At 41.9% G+C, this 19,455-nt stretch overlaps 1 protein-coding gene across 2 annotated transcripts in view; it reads left to right on the top strand.

The window, feature by feature from the left end:
* The window catches only part of PDE7B (phosphodiesterase 7B), a 155,961-nt gene that overhangs the window by 81,016 nt on the left and 55,490 nt on the right, over positions 1-19,455 (top strand). Inside the window, exon 3 of one of the 2 annotated variants that reach the window (XM_081327086.1) lies at positions 16,844-16,909. The exons of the other annotated variant lie outside the window; for it this stretch is intronic. Coding sequence (XP_081183212.1) covers positions 16,844-16,909 — 66 coding nt within the window. The remainder of the gene's footprint in view (positions 1-16,843; positions 16,910-19,455) is intronic. 2 annotated transcript variants of the gene reach the window in all.

Here is a 19,455-nt window from a genome sequence, read left to right on the forward strand (position 1 = left end):
CATATTAGTAAATTCCAAAGCCATGCAATTACTCTGGTCACAGAGATGTTTCAAGATGTATTTTTTATGTCCATAAGATAGATGAATGTTTACTATGGAGTATACAGGAACAGTTCTAACTATTCAAGAACTACCAGATGCTTTCAATCTGACTTCATCATAATTTCCTGATTAGAATTTACAAAAGTTAAGAATCACTTGGACTTCTGTATAAATTCATTCCTTTTCAACTCCTTTCTTAAGTGTAATCTTGACTTTCTTAACATTTTTTGCATTAAATCTTGGCATTAAATTCTCATTTCCCCAATAGATGCAATACTCATTTTCTGTCAACAACTCAACCACTTTTTTTCATTACACTGTGCTGGGTCACTACTCTTAGGGGGCTGGGCTAAAACATATGAAGGAACAGTTGCTGGAATTGCGTACGTCTAGTTCACAGGTCGGCAACCTGCGGCTCCGGAGCCGCATGCGGCTCTTTGAGCCGTCTCTTGCGGCTCCCAGCCGCCCGGTGCGCGCGCACCTCTTCCAACGGGCAGTGGTGCGCGCGCACCTCTCCAAATGGAGAGTGGCACCGCCCGTTTGGAGAGGTGCACGCGCACCTCCCCGAATGGGCGGAGGTGCGCGCGCACCTCCCCAAACCTTTGGAGAGGTGCGCGCGTACCTCCGCGCGAATGGGCAGCGGTGCCGCTCTTTCAGGAAGCTGCCGCGGCCCGTCTGTGAAGCTGCCGAAAGCGGCAGCTTAGCAGACGGGCCGCGGCAGCTTCCTCAAAGAGCGGCGCCCCTGCCCATTCCGAGAGGTGCGCGCGCACCTCTCCGAACGACCGGAGTTGCGCGTGCACCTCCCCAAACCTTTGGGGAGGTGCGCGCGTACCTCCGCGCGAATGGGCAGCGGTGCCGCTCTTTCAGGAAGCTGCCGCGGCCCGTCTGTGAAGCTGCCGAAAGCGGCAGCTTAGCAGACGGGCCGCGGCAGCTTCCTCAAAGAGCGGCGCCCCTGCCCATTCCGAGAGGTGCGCGCGCACCTCTCCGAACGACCGGAGTTGCGCGCGCACCTCCCCAAACCTTTGGGGAGGTGTGCGCGCACCTCTCGGAATGGGCAGGGGCGCCGCTCTTTCAGGAAGCTGCTGCGGCCCGTCTTGTGAAGCTGCCGAAAGCGGCAGCTTAGCAGACGGGCCGCGGCAGCTTCCTGAAAGAGCGGCGCCCCTGCCCATTCCGAGAGGTGCGCGTGCACCTCTCCGAACGACCGGAGTTGCGCGCGCACCTCCCCAAACCTTTGGGGAGGTGCGCGCGTACCTCCGCGCGAATGGGCAGCGGTGCCGCTCTTTCAGGAAGCTGCCGCGGCCCGTCTTGTGAAGCTGCCGAAAGCGGCAGCTTAGCAGACGGGCCGCGGCAGCTTCCTGAAAGAGCGGCGCCCCTCCCCATTCCGAGAGGTGCGCGCGCACCTCTCCGAACGACCGGAGTTGCGCGCGCACCTCCCCAAACCTTTGGGGAGGTGCGCGCGTACCTCCGCGCGAATGGGCAGCGGTGCCGCTCTTTCAGGAAGCTGCCGCGGCCCGTCTTGTGAAGCTGCCGAAAGCGGCAGCTTAGCAGACGGGCCGCGGCAGCTTCCTCAAAGAGCGGCGCCCCTGCCCATTCCGAGAGGTGCGCGCGCACCTCTCCGAACGACCGGAGGTGCGCGCGCACCTCCCCAAACCTTTGGGGAGGTGCGCGTGTACCTCGGCGCGAACGGACAGCGGTGCCGCTCTTTGAGGAAGCTGCCGCTTTCGGCAGCTTCCTCAAAGAGCGGCGCCGCTGCCCCTTCGCACGGAGGTACGCGCGCACCTCCGGTCGTTCGGAGAGGTGCGCGCGCACCTCTCGGAATGGGCAGGGGCGCCGCTCTTTGAGGAAGCTGCCACGGGCCCGTCTGCAAAGCTGCCGAAAGCGGCAGCTTTGCAGACGGGCCGTCGCCGTCGGGCAACCGGGAACCGGTTCCATCTCATTTTTAAAAAAATGGCAGCCGCGTGCGTCCGCGCATGCGCAAAAAAAACCTTTTTGCGCATGCGCGTGCATGGACACACGCACGCGGCTCCCTCTTTTTTTAATTTGTGATGGAACCGGTTCCCAGTGGCTCTTTTTCTTTTTTAGGTTGCCGACCCCTGGTCTAGTTTAATGAGGAGAAGGGCGAGGGGTGACATGATAGCAGTGTTCCAATATTTCAGGGGCTGCCACAAAGAAGAGGGAGTCAAGCTATTCTCCAAAGCACCTGAAGGCAGGACAAGAAGCAATGGGTGGAAACTAACCAAAGAGAGAAGCAACCTAGAACTAAGGAGAAACTTCCTGACAGTTAGAACAATTAATCAGTGGAATGAAGTTGTAAATGCTCCAACACTGGAAGTTTTTAAGAAGAGATTGGACAACCATTTTATCTGAAATGGTATAGGGTTTCCTTGCCTGAGCAGGGGGTTGGACTAGAAGACCTCCAAGGTTCCTTCCAAATAATAATAATAATAATAATAATAATAATAATAATAATAATAATAATAATAATAATAATAATAATAATAATAATAATAATAATAATAATAACAACAACAACAACAACAACAACAATTCTGTTACTCTTTTGAGTCACCTTTCCAGTGCAATCTGCATCCTAAAAGTTATAACGTTCTTTTTTACAGCTCAGAAAAATGCCACAAGATTTTTTGTTTGTTTGTTTGGTGGCATTAGGCCAATGCAGCAACGCACTGTCATAAAAAAGTGAAGAAAAACATTGAAGTCAAAGAAAAATGTATTCAAGGAAATATGGAAATGTCAATATTAAAAAAAATCATTTGAATTATACTAAACTCAGGACCTCCCAAGTCTTTCACTTTCATGAGATACTTAGGGCAAAGAGACAGTGCAGTTCTCTTCCCTGTAACAATATTCCTAGACAAGACAATTCATATTTGAGCAACTGGGACTACCACAAAAGAGGATCAGTGCAATGCTGTGCTATCACGGCAGAACTATGTAATGCATATCGTGCTGCCACCATGTGGTTGTTTGGGGGAATTGCAACATTATGCTAATGTGGTCAGCCAATCCCTCCCATTTTGTGACGTACTTCCTCCTCTTTCTTAACTCCGTACTTTCACCCCTCCCATTCTGGGACGTACTTCCTGCTTCTTGCTCCTCCGTGCTTCACCTCCCACCATAACATGCGGACACAGTAGGTCCCATTACTGTCTTTTGACCTTGGAATACCGTCCATTCATCATCTACCACATCTTGTTTGCTGTAATCTACTCTGTATGCAAATAAAGGTACTTCTGGATGATAAAAGGTACTTTCATGAGTTCTGCTATCTGGCAAAGGCTGTTAACAGTGATAGTATCTGCTTATACAGGCCAGGCACAGGGGTCTTAGCAAGGGGATAAATCATTAAACAACAGTCAGAGTCAGAATAAATGCAGCACAAAGAAACAGGGCAGCCTCACTTAAGGGGAACCTTTACAAAGACTTTTTTTTGAAGCTAATCATCTTCAAACTTGACACAACTGTAGTATAAATCCAAATATACTGTATATTCGTGTTCTAAATTCAGAACTATGAACCCTTAATCCATAATATGCATAGGCCTCGACTTACAACAGTTTGTTCAAAATTACAATAGCAAAGTTGTGACCCTTCAAAATTACGATGTTTTTCATAATTACAACCATTGCAGCATCCCCACAGTCATGTGATCAAAATTCAGATGTTTGGCAACTGGTTCATATTTATGACCGTTGCTATGTCCCAAGGTCATGTGATCACCTTTTGCAAGCAAAGTCAATGGGGAAGGCAGATTTACTTAACAACTGGGTTACTAATTTATCAATTGCAGTGGTTTCACTTATCAGCTGAGGCAAAAAAGGCCATAAAATGGGGCAAAACTCACTTAATAAATGTCTCACTTAACAACATAAATTTTGGACTCAGTTGTTATCGTAAGTTGAGGACTACCTGTACATTTAAATTAGCTGCTTAAGAAAAGCACAATTCTACATATGAAAATTGTGTTAAAATTCATGAGAGTTGCTTTGGAATAATATATAGTTGGTAGTAGTCCTAATAATTTGTGGGAGCTAAAGCAACATGCAATACCTGGAATACATATGAATACAAGGGAAATCTGCTGATTGCTATCACTGTTGTGCCATCTAGGCTGGGATCAATTTTGAGTACGTTAACAGCAGAATGAGGGACGTGGTGGCTCAGTGGGTTAGGACGCTGAGCTTGTTGATCAGATGGTTGGCAGTTTGGCAGGTCGAATCCCGAGTGCCGCGTAACAGAGTGAGCACCTGTTACTCGTCCCAGCTTCTGCCAATCTAGCAGTTCGAAAGCATGTAAAAATGCAAGTAGAAAAATAGGGACCACTACGGTGGGAAGGTAACAGTGTTCCGTGCGCCTTTGGCGTCTAGTCATGCCGGTCACATGACCACGGAGACGTCCTCGGACAAGCGCTGGCTCTTTGGCTTTGAAACGGAGATGAGCACCAGCCCCTAGAGTCGGAAACGACTAGCACGCATGTGCGGGGGAACCTTTACCTTTACCTTTAACAGCAGAATGGCTACTCTGTCAGCTGGTTAATGAGATACCTCTTCTGATCAGAATTTTGCTGCATTTCTGGATATAAAAACACATCCATGGAAAGATATCTTGATTACGCATAACTGATTGTATTATTACATGATCTATTAATAAAATCCACATACTGATCAAATCAACTATCTAAAATGATTCAAATGTGTCATCTAATTCTTGCTATTGTTGAAATTATTTCTTCAACTGTGTTTCACTTGAAACATTCTGGTGTTCTTCCTCTATTTGCAGCCATTCCGATGTTACATTATCTGCAAAGTTTGAATATTTGGAAATATGTGAAAACAAGTAAATTTCAAATGTTGTCCACCTCCTCTATAAAATTACTTAGAATGTCTACTGCAGACATGTCAAACACAAGGCCTGGGGGCCGGATCCGGCCCGCGAAGTGGTTTCATGTGGCCCATGAAGCCATCCTGGAAACAGTGAGGGAACGGCCCCCACTGCCTTGGCCCTGGCCCAGAGACCCTCCTTCTGCCAGAGACCCTCAGATCTGTCCCACTCCTGCCCAGGCCCCCATAGGCACCCTTAATGCGAACAATGTAGAGCTGGCCATGCCCACCCAGTAGGCCATACGCACTCTAGCCATGCCCACCCAGTAGGCCACGCCCACCCTGGCCATACCCACCCGGCCCCCTGAGGGCAACTGCAATGCTGATGCGACCCTCAATGAAATTGAGTTTGACACCCCTGGTCTACTGTATGAGACGTTTTCCTCTGTTGTAGACAGATTCCAGATGTAGCCCTTTAAATGTGCAGTGCTCATAACTGCTGTTATCCATTTCTTATTGCACATCTTAAATAATCTTCTGTGATGCAAAGGTGAATGGCTGAATTAAAACAAAAAATCTTATTAATAATCCTTTGGTGAAGGATATCCAAGGACCAATAAATCTCTCAATTCACCAGAAGAGAATACGATTGGAGAATCTGAGAACTTAGTCCAGCCATACCCTAAAAAAAGAGAACTCACATTTCAAAATATAGGTGATTGGATACTAATAAGGTAGAATTCCACTAATTGGAGCTGGAAGGCAGAATCCATTAAGCTTATATTTAATGCAAACCAACTAAAAACCAACTACCTCTTGAATCTATAGGTAAACAAAAATACATCTCTATATGTTGTATTTGCAGTTTATCAAACTATAATACAAATCTGGAAACAAATTACATTTAAAATGAAAATCATAGCTCAATTCAGTTCAAAATGTAATCTGTTGAAAACTGCTTGCATATAATTCATATACAAGGAAAAGTGCCTACAGAGCAATAGATATTAGTTCATTTATTTTAAAAAAAATCATGCATAAATGAAAATGGGAAAAACCTGGGATATAAAAAAAATCAAAAACTGGGCAAAAAAGGAAAAAGCTAAGTAAAATTATTTTTGATTTGATCTTAGATTGTATTCGTTGTTACAGCTGACATTCAGTGTTTTTAAACACAGAAAATAAAGTTTGTTCATTGATTTCTTTAAATCTGGTGTATTTGTCCTAGACTCAGTATTATTATAGCCTTCCTGTTTTCATAACTGTTGGCCATTTTTTCTCATTCTCTCTTGATTTTCTCTTTAATGACTAGACATGTATCTACAACATAGGGACATGCACAATCATTTAAAGTACCATTATATACAGTATATGTATAGTAACAATGCAGAAATGTCTACTTTCCACATCGCTTTTCAGATGCCATCAGGAAGTGATATATATTATAGTCGCTCCCTTTTTTCTCATAGATCTTTTAATAACTTCACTGCATGAATGTTTCCTAAAATTGCAACACAAAAAAATTGTAGATTTTTTCAAATGACTGAACAAGGAGGATCAAGGGATATTTTTTTTCTGACGTAAGGATGCAGCATTCTTAGGCATGTTCTACAGCAAGGAAGGACAACCTGCAATTCCAAGGATGCAAGCAACTTTCAGATCTTTTTGTGTATATTTCTGGAGAATTCTCTGACCAAAGTTCTTTAATATGTTGACATAATTTCTGGCTTTTTTTGTTCCAGGAAACAATTTTAAAAAAAGTAACCTAAGCCCAAAGAGAAGAGAATGCTAAAGCATCACCCAATCATGGGAATCATGCACAGAAAATCTTGGTCTCATCACTTGGCATCATCGTCCTGCCTACTCTATCTCTTGACAACCAAAAAACATTAAGTGAAGACCCTAACCAGTATGGCCAATGAAGCAGGATAAAGACTTCCTAGTTATTTGCTGAAAGTTGGGTAACAAAGTGGGCAGAACAGCCACTGCTTAACTTTGTCCTCATGTTTCTTGACCACGTTTACTACCCAGACCTCACAAGTCTTTTACTAATATTTCTGTAGGCTCTGTGTCCCTAGAAATATTCTTTCATCTGGCTTTGCTTATGGTAAAATTACATGGTTTGGGAAAGGTCAAATTACTACAACATTGATGGGAAGTGTATCCACTATATTTAGATAGCCTGTCACGTACTCTCATGTGTGAAAGCACACAGTATGTACAACTTCGTGATCAGCATGCGTCATTAAAACCAAATAGCAAAAATCTGCAAGTAATCAACCTACAGAATCTAATATATAAGTATTGTTTTGAAACTTCAGTTTTTATTTCCACCTATACAATATGAAGTTGCTCACTTTGAGTAAAGTATCAAATGTGATTGATGAATCATTATAAAATACTGCACAAGGGTGTTAGCATTGCTTGATACATATGAATTAGGTTATCTGAGAACATTGTTTATTAATTTGTATTTAAAATTACTGAAATTAATTTAGGCTTTCAGTATTGCATGAAACATCCATGTCACTTACTGCTGAAATCTATAATTTGGGAATAGCTGTAAAAAAGCTTGTGGTAACAGAAATATATAGGTTTATGTTTTTTTATTAATTGCTGAAGGGTCTGTTGCAGGGGTCCCCAACCCCTAGTCTGTGGACTGGTACCGGGCCGCAGCATGCCAGCAACCGGTCTGCATAAACAAGCAAAGCCCTGGGATGCAGGCAGCACACAAAACCAGGTACTCTCCAGTCCATGGGAAAAACTTTCTCCATGGAACTGGTTCCTGGTGCCCAAAAGGTTGGGGACCTCTGGTCTATTGAGGGGAAAGACTATTTTGATGATATTTCCATTCCTCTTCTTAAACAATGAAGTTCACCAAGACAATTTTTTTCAGTCAGTGTCTTAGGATGCCATTGCAACTATGCATTTGCTTCTTCATATACAGTGCTACCTTGGTAGTCGTTGTTAATTAGCTATGAGTACCAAATCAAAATTTAACCATAAGGAATAATGTAGTGAGTCACAAGGCAGCCAACACTGACAAGTTCTAGCTTATGCATTGAGTACCAAATAAATGATGAGTACTGGGATAAAATTTTCACGCCAAAATGTGTTGAGTACCAAATTTGATGAGTTTCAAAGCAGTTGAGTACCAAGGTACCACTGTAAATGCATGTAGCCTTTAGATCAGGGGTGTCAAACTGCCGGCCCACGGGCCGGAGCGTCACGGAGAAGCCGCGCTCATCCCATTTTCAGCAATGGGAAAAAGTTCCGATATGTCGCGCGACGTCACATGACGTCGCAAGTTTGACATGCCTGCTTTAGATGGTGCAACTGAAATAATGCTTGATTTTTGTTTATTGTTTTTACAAGGGTGTAATAGAAAGTAGTATAAATCTGAACCATCTGGTAACTGGTACAAAGGAATGATAGCTAGCCAATACATGAAATCTTGAGGAAGAAATAGATAGAAAAAAAGATATAGAACACTTTTAGCAAGGCTAAATTTTTCCTTGATACAAAAGGTATTCAGCCATGACTCTGATGATATAATTAATCAAAATCCTCTATGAAATTGGCATTCATATTTGCCACTAATATGGATGGGTTAAGTAGGTTGTGTGCATAGTGCACTATGTTTCATTTTGCCTGCAAAAGAAGTGAGAGGATAAAAGATGCCTGTGTATGCACAAACTGTGGTGCTTTATACACAATTCCTGCTAATGCTGTAGAGCTGTGACTGTAAAGTGTATTAGTTCAATGTTGAATATTCAGACTCCATTTGAAGTTTGTCAGTTGGAGCTGTAGTTTGAAACTTTGGAGAAATCCTCTGATTTCATGCTTTTTTGCTTTGTATAGTTTTTAGGTTGTGCTGTTGTTTTTAAAATTAAACACTCTGCATTTGGTTGGTTTGTTAAACTTAGGGGTTGTGCCCTCTATCTTTTCTCTTATAGCTTGTCGACACTCACTTTAAAGGATGCATTTAAAAATGTGATGGCTTCTGTGTTGATTTGTGTACCCTTTGTGTACCCTTTTCTGACCTGTACATGGGGACGTGATGCAACTGTTGCTGAGCTTTTGCTCAGTCTTTGGTTCCGTTGATGAGGTTTCAGAAGGGTTTTGTTTGCTAGTTGTGAAGCTGAGGGTAAATACTATATTTTCCTTTACTTTTAGTCAGTGCTTTTTTTGTAAAAGAAAAAGGTGCCTGAACTCACACATGTCATACAACCCATCTTGCCTACACTACAAGGTTCCATCCAAAAAAGGTGCCGGAACTCCGTTCTGAGCGTTCTATGACAAAAAAAAGCCCTGCTTTTAGTGGTTCTTTTGCTGTTTTGTTAGGATATTTTACTTCTTTATGCAAGAATAGAAGACAGCAGTGTTTTTGATGCAATTAAAAAGCATACCAAATACAAGGCCTGAACTTGCTAAGTACTGAGATGGTTGCTTATTCTGAGCATCAACTGCCCAACTACTGAAAAATTGGCCATGATGATGATGATGATGAAATAATAATAATAATAATAATAATAATAATAATAATAATAATAATAATAATAATAATAATAATGAAGAAGTAGTAGTAGTAGTTGGAAGGGACCTTGGAGGTCATCTAGTCCAACCCCCTGCTCAGGCAGGAAACCCTATACCATTTCAGACAAATGGCTGGCCAGTCTCTTCTTAAAAACTTCCATGATGTTGATGATGATGAATGACCACATAGGAAAGGAAATAAATTGCACAGCAAATACACTTTCCACCTGATTCACTTCTGTTCAAGTTTAAAAAAGGTTAATTGAAAAGGATACAGTTGAAATTATTTTGTCCAGTTGATTAGCTGAACATCTAAGTATTTACTTAAAGAAATGAAAGAAAAAAACCTTTTATTGAGAAGAGCAGAGGCATTCTGATTTTCTGCTTCTATTTCAACTATTTCCTACAAGGATTTAATATTTTGAGCATGTTTTAAAATCATCCCTTGGATCTTTTTTTCCCCCCTGTAAGTTGGGTAGCTGATTTCATTAAACAAAATCTGTCACCCCCTGACTATTCTTGGCACCCCGAGTTCCAAAAAAAGTAGCAAGGGGCTTGCTGTAATTTCACATTGTTTTCAGGGCTCAAACATTTCAAATGTTTCAAATATTTCCCATCAGAATGCAGTTTGAAGCAAAACTCATATCCTTAACAAATAATTTTGGCAGGTTAAACGTTGGCTTATCTTGTAATATTTTCTCTGTTTTCCTACTTTATTAGAACAGAATAATTCATCAACTGACTTATATTTAGATAGCAGTTTTATGTTCTTTATTTTCTTAGTCCTAACTTTTTTTTTTGCTTTATACTTTCCATTTGACTTCTGTAGATCTGTTAGTTTGATCTGTGTGTCATGCTTTCAGGAACAATTGAGGTTTCCTTTGTCTGCTAGATTTCCAGTCTCCGATATATTCCGTATACCACATTGTGTATCATAAAAATGAACCAGGATAGAAAGAGCTTCAGAGAGTTAAAAGCTATTTCTCTTTCCAATTCCAGGCAGTTATGTCAGGTTGCTCTCTTTGATTGGTTTGTTTTTGACTACCAGGTCAATTTGTAATAAAAAAAAGCATCCTTCCATTGTTGAACTCTATATACTGTGTATATTACTCAGACCTGACTAGGCAGACGGGGACAAATTGCTCTAATTCAGAGCAACATTAGCATCAGCAGGGGGATCGAGTGATATTTAATGTATATAAATTGAATTGTCAAATTTTCTACCTCCAGCTAGACTAACAGTCTGCGAGGCAGTTTTGAAGCATTATTTGTTGTTTTGGGCTAGAAAAACAGAACAGGGTTCTTGTGTTACTCAGTCTGTAGTCTCTGTTCTCCATGTGTGTGCTTTCAAGTCAGTTTTGACTCCTGGCAACTTGTCTGAACAAAACCCTGCAATTTTCTTGAGATTTGATAAGTGGTTTGCTCTTACCTCCTTCCTAGGCTGAGATAGAGGCACTGGCCCAAGGTCACCTAGCTCTTGACCCAGGTGAGACTGGAACTCACAATCTGCTGGTTTCTAACTTGATGCTTTAACCACTACACTAAACCTAGTCTCTGTTGTTATGTGTATCTAGATATAATGGCTCTTGAAGACAAATAGTAGCTCTTACATAGCAATGGAGTGGACAGAGAGGACCAACTAAGGACTTAATAACTGCCATGACAACATAATATGTTGCAATCCCAATACATATGGAAGTGTATACTTTTGATAGGCTTTTTGCTTCATTTTAACTTAAGAATGAGCTAGTTGTTATGTATCCGGGTGCAGGCATCTCCATAGCAGCGGCCACTAGGGGGCGTTGGCCTGGACGGTTTTGGCAGGAAACCTAGTTTCGGCAGGAAACCTAGGGCCAACCCCATTGGCTAGCCGCCTACCTGGCCAGGTATATAAGGAGGCCAGGTAGCCCTTGTTCTCCAGTACGAACCCCCACACACAATAAAGAGCTGAACACGTACTCTGGCTGGCGTCTCTTCCTTGCGTCGGACCCACTACATTACAGTGGCGACGAAGCAACACAGATCCTAGCCATGCAGGAACTACCAGAATGCCCAGTACATGCCAAGGACATTGCAGCCAAGACAGCCTCAGACAACATCATGAGCAGGGTACACTTGTGGGTTTGCACAGGCTGGTAGGACAAGTCCCTGGGACCCAAATTCCAGGCATTCTTCACCAGGCGACATGAGATATCCACACACAGGGGTTGCCTCCTTTGGGGTAGCAGGGTCATCATCCCCACAGCATTCAGGGGCAGAGTGTTGGAATCCCTGCACGAGGGGCATCCGGGGGTGGTCAGGATGAAGGCACTGGCCAGGAGTTACCTCTGGTGGCCAGGGTTGGACAAGGACATTGAGGAACAGGTCAAGGGCTGTTACACATGCCAGAGATCCAGGCCAGAGATGCCACACGCACCCGTGCACAGGTGGGAGGCCACACACACACCCTGGTCCCGCATTCACATTGACTATGCGGGGCCCTTCCAGGGTCAACTGTTCCTAGTGGTAGTGGATAGCCGCTCTAAGTGGTTGGAGGTAGCTCCTGTCCCCAACATGACCTCAGCAAGGACAATGCAGGTGCTCAGAGCCCTCTTTGCCACACACGGCCTCCCCGATGTAATTGTGTCTGATAACGGGCCTCAGTTTACCGCTAATGATTTCCAGGCGTTCTTGAAGGCGAACTGGATTAGACACATCACCTCCGCGCCCTTCCACCCATCGACTAACGGGCAAGCTGAATGGATGGTAAGGACGACCAAGGACGCACTCCGGCGCATAATCAGCGGGGACTGGCATCACAGGTTGGCAAAATTTTGGCTCGCACAACACACCACACCATGCGTTTCCACCGGAAAGAGCCCAGCAGAACTACAATGAGGACGGCGCCTTATCACCAAGCTTGACCGGCTGCACCCTGACCGGGTGGCGGCAAATACAGAAAAGCCACCTACACACAGGGTGCTCAACGTGGGGGACCCGGTTTGGGTAAGGAACTACAGGGCAGGTCACACATGGATTCCGGGGAGAGTGGTTGACAAAACAGGGCCTCTATCCTACATCGTAGGGGTGGAGGGGGATCAACACATCAGGCGACATATTGACCAGCTCAGAGGAAGGGTCCCTGAGTGCACCACACACACCCAACCCGACTATCACACACCAGAAGAGGCCAGACCAACCGGAAACCACACAGACACTGAACTAGTGGAAGATGGCCTTCTGCAGCCAGCCCTGCAGCAGCAGCGGGGCATCATCGGTGGCAAGAACCCGGCAGCCAGACCTAACCAAGCGCAGGAGCACCGCAAGCCAGATGTGCCGGGCCAGGGAGAAGCCACACCCAGACGGTCCACCAGACCCCACAGGACACCTGCATACCTAGCAGACTATGTGTGCAATTGATCTCAACTCGTTGTTTCGTAATATGTACGCATTGTATATAGTTATGTGTGTTATAGTTATAAGGGAGGTTCTTCTCTAAGGGGGGAGGGGTGTTATGTATCCAGGTGCAGGCATCTGCATAGCAGCGGCCACTAGGGGGCGTTGGCCTGGACGGTTTTGGCGGGAAACTTAGTTTCAGCGGGAAACCTAGCACCAACCCCATTGGCTAGCCGCCTACCTGTCCAGGTATATAAGGAGGCCAGGTAGCCCTTGTTCTCCAGTACGAACCCCCCCCCCACAATAAAGAGCTGAACACGTACTCTGGCTGGCGTCTCTTCCTTGCGTCGGACCCACTACATTACACTAGTAGTAGTAGATTATCCCTTTGACATGACTGGATGATCTCTTTTACCAAGGCTTTTGGCTCAATTTAATGTTACTAGCGAGTGATTTTAAATAGGGTAGGCTTTAATGGGATTGTGGCATTGCTTTATAAACTGATAATATCATGATTTCTATATGGGACTAGATTTTGTTCATCAGTTGTTATCTTCTGATAGCAAGTATATGCTTACACACAGAGAGAAGCTTAGAACAAACCGAAAAGTGGATAATAAAATCAGGAAATGCAAATAGTACAAACCTTAATAATTCAGCTTAAAGCTATACTTAAACTACGTCAGCATCTGTGAGCATTTATAAGAGCAGCATCAAGCATTCTCTTTACTGAACAAAACTCATTGCTTATAAACAGTAACTTAGAGATGTCCAATGGCAAAAAAGAGCCTGTTAATCAACAAGTGGAAATGATTTCTTAGTCACCAAACCAGGCTGATTATGGCAAACAACATCTACTTAGCAGAAGATCTTTCCAAGAGGAAAGGAAGCTCCAACATCCTGCTTTGTACACAGAAGACATTGGGCTTTCTCCAGTAGACAGACATTCATTAAGTGTTAGAAGAATTATTTCTAACAGCAATTCCCGGTCAGACTCCAGTGACTCAATTCTTAAGTGTTTCTTTTGAGAGGATATTTTTCCAGACTTCTGGAAAACTACCACCAAATATTTATGTCACACCTTAGGCATTAGTTTTCAACACATCTTGCAGATCATTAATTAAGGTTTGCAAAATACCACAAAATTGCAAGCATTCCTTTGAAATAAGAAAGAATGCATACAGAGCTGTGGGAGTAAATGAAAGGGGGTGGGGGGGTTACCTTAAAGGCACTGTTAAATCAGAAGTTATAAGTAGTGATGTTTGGCTGCAAGGAATTTTTCAAGATCGGAGTTAGACAACGTTCTCCTTAGAACAAGCCAAAAATTATTCAAGTTCCCAAACAGTCTCTTTATTTAAGCACGACTTTATAAAAAACCGTAGAACAACAACAAAATCAGCTGACATGATCCTGAAGTCAGGAATACCTGCATCATCAGAGTCTTATCAGGGAACGTGGAAGGAGAAAACAGTTATTGAGCTAACTTCAGTTCATTCAGCAGTGGTTTGGGGCGATGGTCAAGATTGCTCCAAAAACTTTTTAACTGAAAAATGGACAAACAATGACTCAACCAGCATTTTTGAAAATATAAATATAAAAATATATAGTTGATCAGGACTTCATCTTTTAAATATAATCAGTTTTCCTACTTCCCCTCTTCTTGTTTTACTATTTCTTCCCTTTAAGTTGGCCTAGTATACATCATCAGAGCCAATTTGTGTTAAAGGTGGAGAGCTAGAGACTATGTATTCTAGTCTTGACTTGGATTACTTTGGCCGATTCACTAGTTGATATGTGGCTTCTAGCATGTCAGTAAAAAGGCCAAAGCATTGTACATGTCTGCTATGCACTATATATTCATAAACACACTATAGAAATTTCTTGAAAGTTAATATTTGCCTTCCAATCTTTTTTTCTTCTTCTATTGAATCATGTCCAGTTCTCAGAGACTGCCTGGATAAGTTCCTGCAGTTTTCCGCAAAGTATTTCAGAAGTGGTTTGCCATTGTTTCCTTCCTAGGAATGAGACAAAGTGAATGGCCCAAGGTTAGCAATAGCACTTAGACTTATATACTGCTTCATAGTGCTTAACCACCCTCTCTAAGCGGTTTATAGAGTCAGCTTATTGTCCCCAACAATCTGGGTCTTCATTTTGCCCACTTCGAAAGGATGGAAGCCTGAGTCAACCTTGAGTCGGTCAGGATCAAACTCCAGATTGTGGGCAGAGTTAGCCTGCAATAGTGCATTCTAACCACTGTGCTACTCTGGCTGCACCATGGTTACCCATTTGGCTTCATACCCAAGGTGGGACTAGAATTGATCGGCCTCCCACTTCTAGCCTGATGCTTTAAAAACTGCATCAAACTGGCTTTCCTTCCAATCTTACATTTTATGAAAAAGGGGCTTGTATATAATTTGAATAATACCATTTCAGGAGACCTCTTTCTGTGTCATTGTCTCAGATACAAAGTTTTAAGTGTCATTGTGATATATTATTTTCTCTTTCTGGAGGGCTGGGTGTAGATGAAGCAGTATCCCTAAGGATATATTTAATGGAAAATAATAGTGCATGTGTTTGATGAAAGATTGTGTAAAGCCTGGTCATGAGCGATTCCTTGTAAAAGATCAAAGAAATTTTCTACACCCAAATTCCTAAATCTGTCTAAACACATGGGAGAGGGCATATGACTGATCTTGACATTCTGTGTAGTTCTTTATGTAAATCTAGCAGTTTCCCCCTTCCCACAACAGCTCCCTGTGTATTATCCCACGTGGTTCTATCCATGGTGGATGAAATGCAAGTTGTTGAGAATGAGTGCTGGAAGGATCCATTCTTTTGCTTACTCTGTGTGCTTCTCTTCTTTATATTATAGTTCCATTTTTTGTTTCCCTCTCAGCTATGGGCTGCCTGGGAAAAAGACTGATATGGCCAGAAGTCTTAACTGTTTATTTGCAACATGCCTTAAAATTAGTCTGAAGGAGGTATGAAGTTAGGCCAAGGACTAAATGTTTGCATATCCCTGCTTTAGGATATTGTGGAAAAAATATGGCATTATAATTTTAAAAAAGAGATGACCACTATTTTATGTTCAGTGAAGGGGTAGTATGTGTTTCATTGCTAAAAGGACAGTATATTCATATTTCTTCCATGAGGAACGGCTCAGATCCAACGATAGAAAATACACAGAGTTTCTTAAAAATGAATTTGTACAAATTGTTGCTTCCCTGACTTCTTTGTGACTTCCCACACCAACAAACTTTTACTCCTAATTTTTTTTCATTGCACAAGATATATCATAGACAGTGGGGTTTTGTATAAGCAGGAGATAAGCATCCATCCTTTTTGCAGCAAAGTAATCCTTCCATTATTGACTTCTTGTCTTTTGTCTGTTATTCTTTCCTTGGCAACAAAGACAATTTATAGAATGTGATCCTTTTAAGCATGATTTTTTTGTCAAAGAAATAAGAGACAATGTAATTGGAGTCCAGGAGAGAACAGGATTTTCTTAGTAATCTGTGACAGTTGTAATATAATTTAAATTATTATTAAAAGAACATAATTATAAAGATACCCACCTCCCATAGATTTTCACACAATAAAGAGATGTTAAATCTGCTCTACAGTTTCAGAGCATCCGATTATATCTTATTTCTTTTCCACCTGACAAGACATTTTAAAGAGGGTACAATAACCACAACATGCAAAAGAACATCGTGTTCCAGGCAGCACAATTTAAATTTCTCTCTCCCTCTTATACAACAGTCATGCTGTAACTTTTATAAGTGCAATATTCTTGGTTGGTATATGACTTTTCTCCAGCTGTTTAAAACAGTGCTAGGCACAATGTTACAATCATTCCAATAAGAGTAAACTATATGTAAATATTTATTTTGTTGGCTTTCTACACTAATGGTACTACTTTATATTACTTTCCTGAACTAACAGTACTTAGATCTGAATCAATGGCTCCCAAAAGATTCTACTAATGCAGTTACACTGCAAACACTATTTTCTACCTCGCCATTTCAAACTCTAAAATTTTCCTTTTGTAGATCAGATGATCCTCTTAAGTGTTGCTGAACTGAAAGTCCAAGCAATCCCACGCAATCTGGTTCATGGTAAGAGATGATGGGAGTTACAAAATCTTTTGTACTACCAAGTGTCCGGTCCTCAAAGATTTCGTGGGGCTGTATGGTTGGTGGAGTCAAAGCCAGTACTAGGTGATCCCTCTGGAAAATGGTGTTCAATTGTAGACAGGTGGTGAAGTTTGCAACATTGCAAGATATAATAGGGGTGTCCTGCTCTCATTCATGTAGGTCAGAGGTTCCCAACCTTTTCTATACCCCGCACCCTTGAATGCTTCTGATATATTCTCGCACCCCTTACAAAAGTTCAAAATAACGGCAACAAATTATGCATATGCACAATAATTTTGAAAACCCAAGGTTTCTCACCCCCTGGAATATTGTCTCGCACTGCCAGGGGGTGCAGGCACCCCTGATTGGGAACCCCTGATGTAGATTGTATGAAATTCAGTTGAGAGCCTTAGAGAAGAAGGTTTTTAACATCTTCCATAGAAAGCTTTAAATTTATCTTTTCCCTAACGTAGTATCTTCTAAATATGTTTGATTTTATCTCCCACAGTCTCCCAGCCACCATGTCAAATGACAGGTCAGCCAACATGTCACCCCTACAGACCAAGAAATCAATTCCACAGGAAGGCTAAAACTGCTTTTATTAAGATTGGCTATAATATCAGAACCTTGAAATTCTGATTATGGTATACCTTCTCCTCCCCCTCCTCCCTCTTATATTCCAGTGAATTAGCACTTCTGATGGGGTCTCATTGCTTTGGACTTAAAAAAAATTCCGCCCTTTTTATCTGAATAATGGTTGGGGCATATTTCCATCAGGGCCCTATGCCTTACTCTCTATAGTGGCATGATAATTAATTAAACTGACTGGAAGATTATATAAATTGAAATCCAATCAATCTGAAGGCTGAATTGTGTGATACTGCAAAGATTATATTCCAGAGAATAATGGGGACTGAGATAGTCTGATAGAATTTCAGAAAGATACTGCAGGAAATTATCAGTCTTCTGATCTAACATAAATTAAATTCCTTGATATTATTTTATTATTGCACATAACACCTTTTAAACCAAACACGTCTTTCTTATGGCAAGTGGAAGTAACAGCACAAACCCAGAAAAAGTGCAATTTCTTTAGACAGCAGGTGCTACATAAGGACTCAGAATTACCTGTTCTCCTTTCAATCCGTGTCTCTGTCCACCCCTCTAATCAACAAGAGTCCAATCTATGACAAATGGGAGAATACCATTGTCCTAATCTTGCCAAGAATTGGTTTCTGCACACAGGGATCTCTGGATCTAGCATTATGGCTTCAAATATTTTTCATAAATTAGCTTTCCTAAAGTAGATGTCATTGTAACTGACTTTTTTCCTTTAGATGTATGATTTTCTCAGTTAGATAGGGGAAGCAGGGGACAGAAAAGGGAATCAGGAAAGTAGGTGCAACAGCGAGGAGGGTTTTTTTTCCTGATCACTGCATCCCTTCAAAGGATGTCAGAAAGCAGGCAATTGTTTTGAAGACAGGACCATCATCCCACCAGTGTCACATTCTTAGTTTATATTACAGTGGAATTCTTCCTTTACTTTACTTGGTAGAGAAGAACCAGAATTAGAAAAAAAATATTGTGGAGCTTTGATTCCTTTGCCTAGCTATAGCTATAGCAGCAGATAACTGAAATGTTTTTGAATAGGTGGGCCTATGTTATTTCTTCTAAACTGACTGTAAACTATTCTTCTGCATCACAAATACCTGACTGCTATTGAGTCTTACCTAAGACCAAACTAAACAAAATGTTGGCAGTGCCCAATGAGAGCTTCTATTTTGAAAACTTTGTTTGCTTTTATGGGGCACTGTCGCAGGCATATGGAGGTCAGGGGGAAAAGCCTAAATCACGACCCTTGGTTCATGCCATTAGGCAAGACAATGATGCGTACCTTGTAGAAAAGCAATGATGTATACCGAAATTATGCATACATTTCACATTTTTCCAGATTCTAAAATAATTCTCTAATTTTGTTCAATGTCGTGCAGTTATTGTATGTACTTTGACACATTTTAATTGGCAAGCTGTTGGCTTATGTAAGGTGGGACCACAGTTTCAGAGATCCAGCACAGAAGCATCTATTGGTTAAATTGCTTCCAGAACTGCAGAGCAATTCCCTCTCAACATTTTAAACTATCTATCCATTTTGCATAAGCATCCAGTCTTAAAAAAGAAAAAAAAATAACATAGTCACAAGAATACCTATTATCTGGAATGGAATAAAACGCAGAGATATGATTACAGGATTTTCCTTACTGGAATGTTTTTTTTTTCTTCAACTCTGACCTGTGACTTATGAAGTACGGGCAATCAGGCAACAAAATTGGGAAAACATTTGGCATTGTACAAATAGCATGAGGATGTGATGAGTTAAGGGCTGCAATTGATATGTTCTCTTTGCACATAGTTGCCAGAAAAAAACCTTGACTGGAAACTACTTTGTTTTGGAATTCAAAGTGGTGTATGAAAAAGTAAAACTTCAGGCACAAAATCTCTGGTTATTTTTTATTTTTTTGCTTACATAA

This window comes from Vipera berus (assembly GCF_964194415.1).
Source record: "Vipera berus genome assembly, chromosome: 1".
NCBI classification, from domain to species: domain Eukaryota; kingdom Metazoa; phylum Chordata; class Lepidosauria; order Squamata; family Viperidae; genus Vipera; species Vipera berus.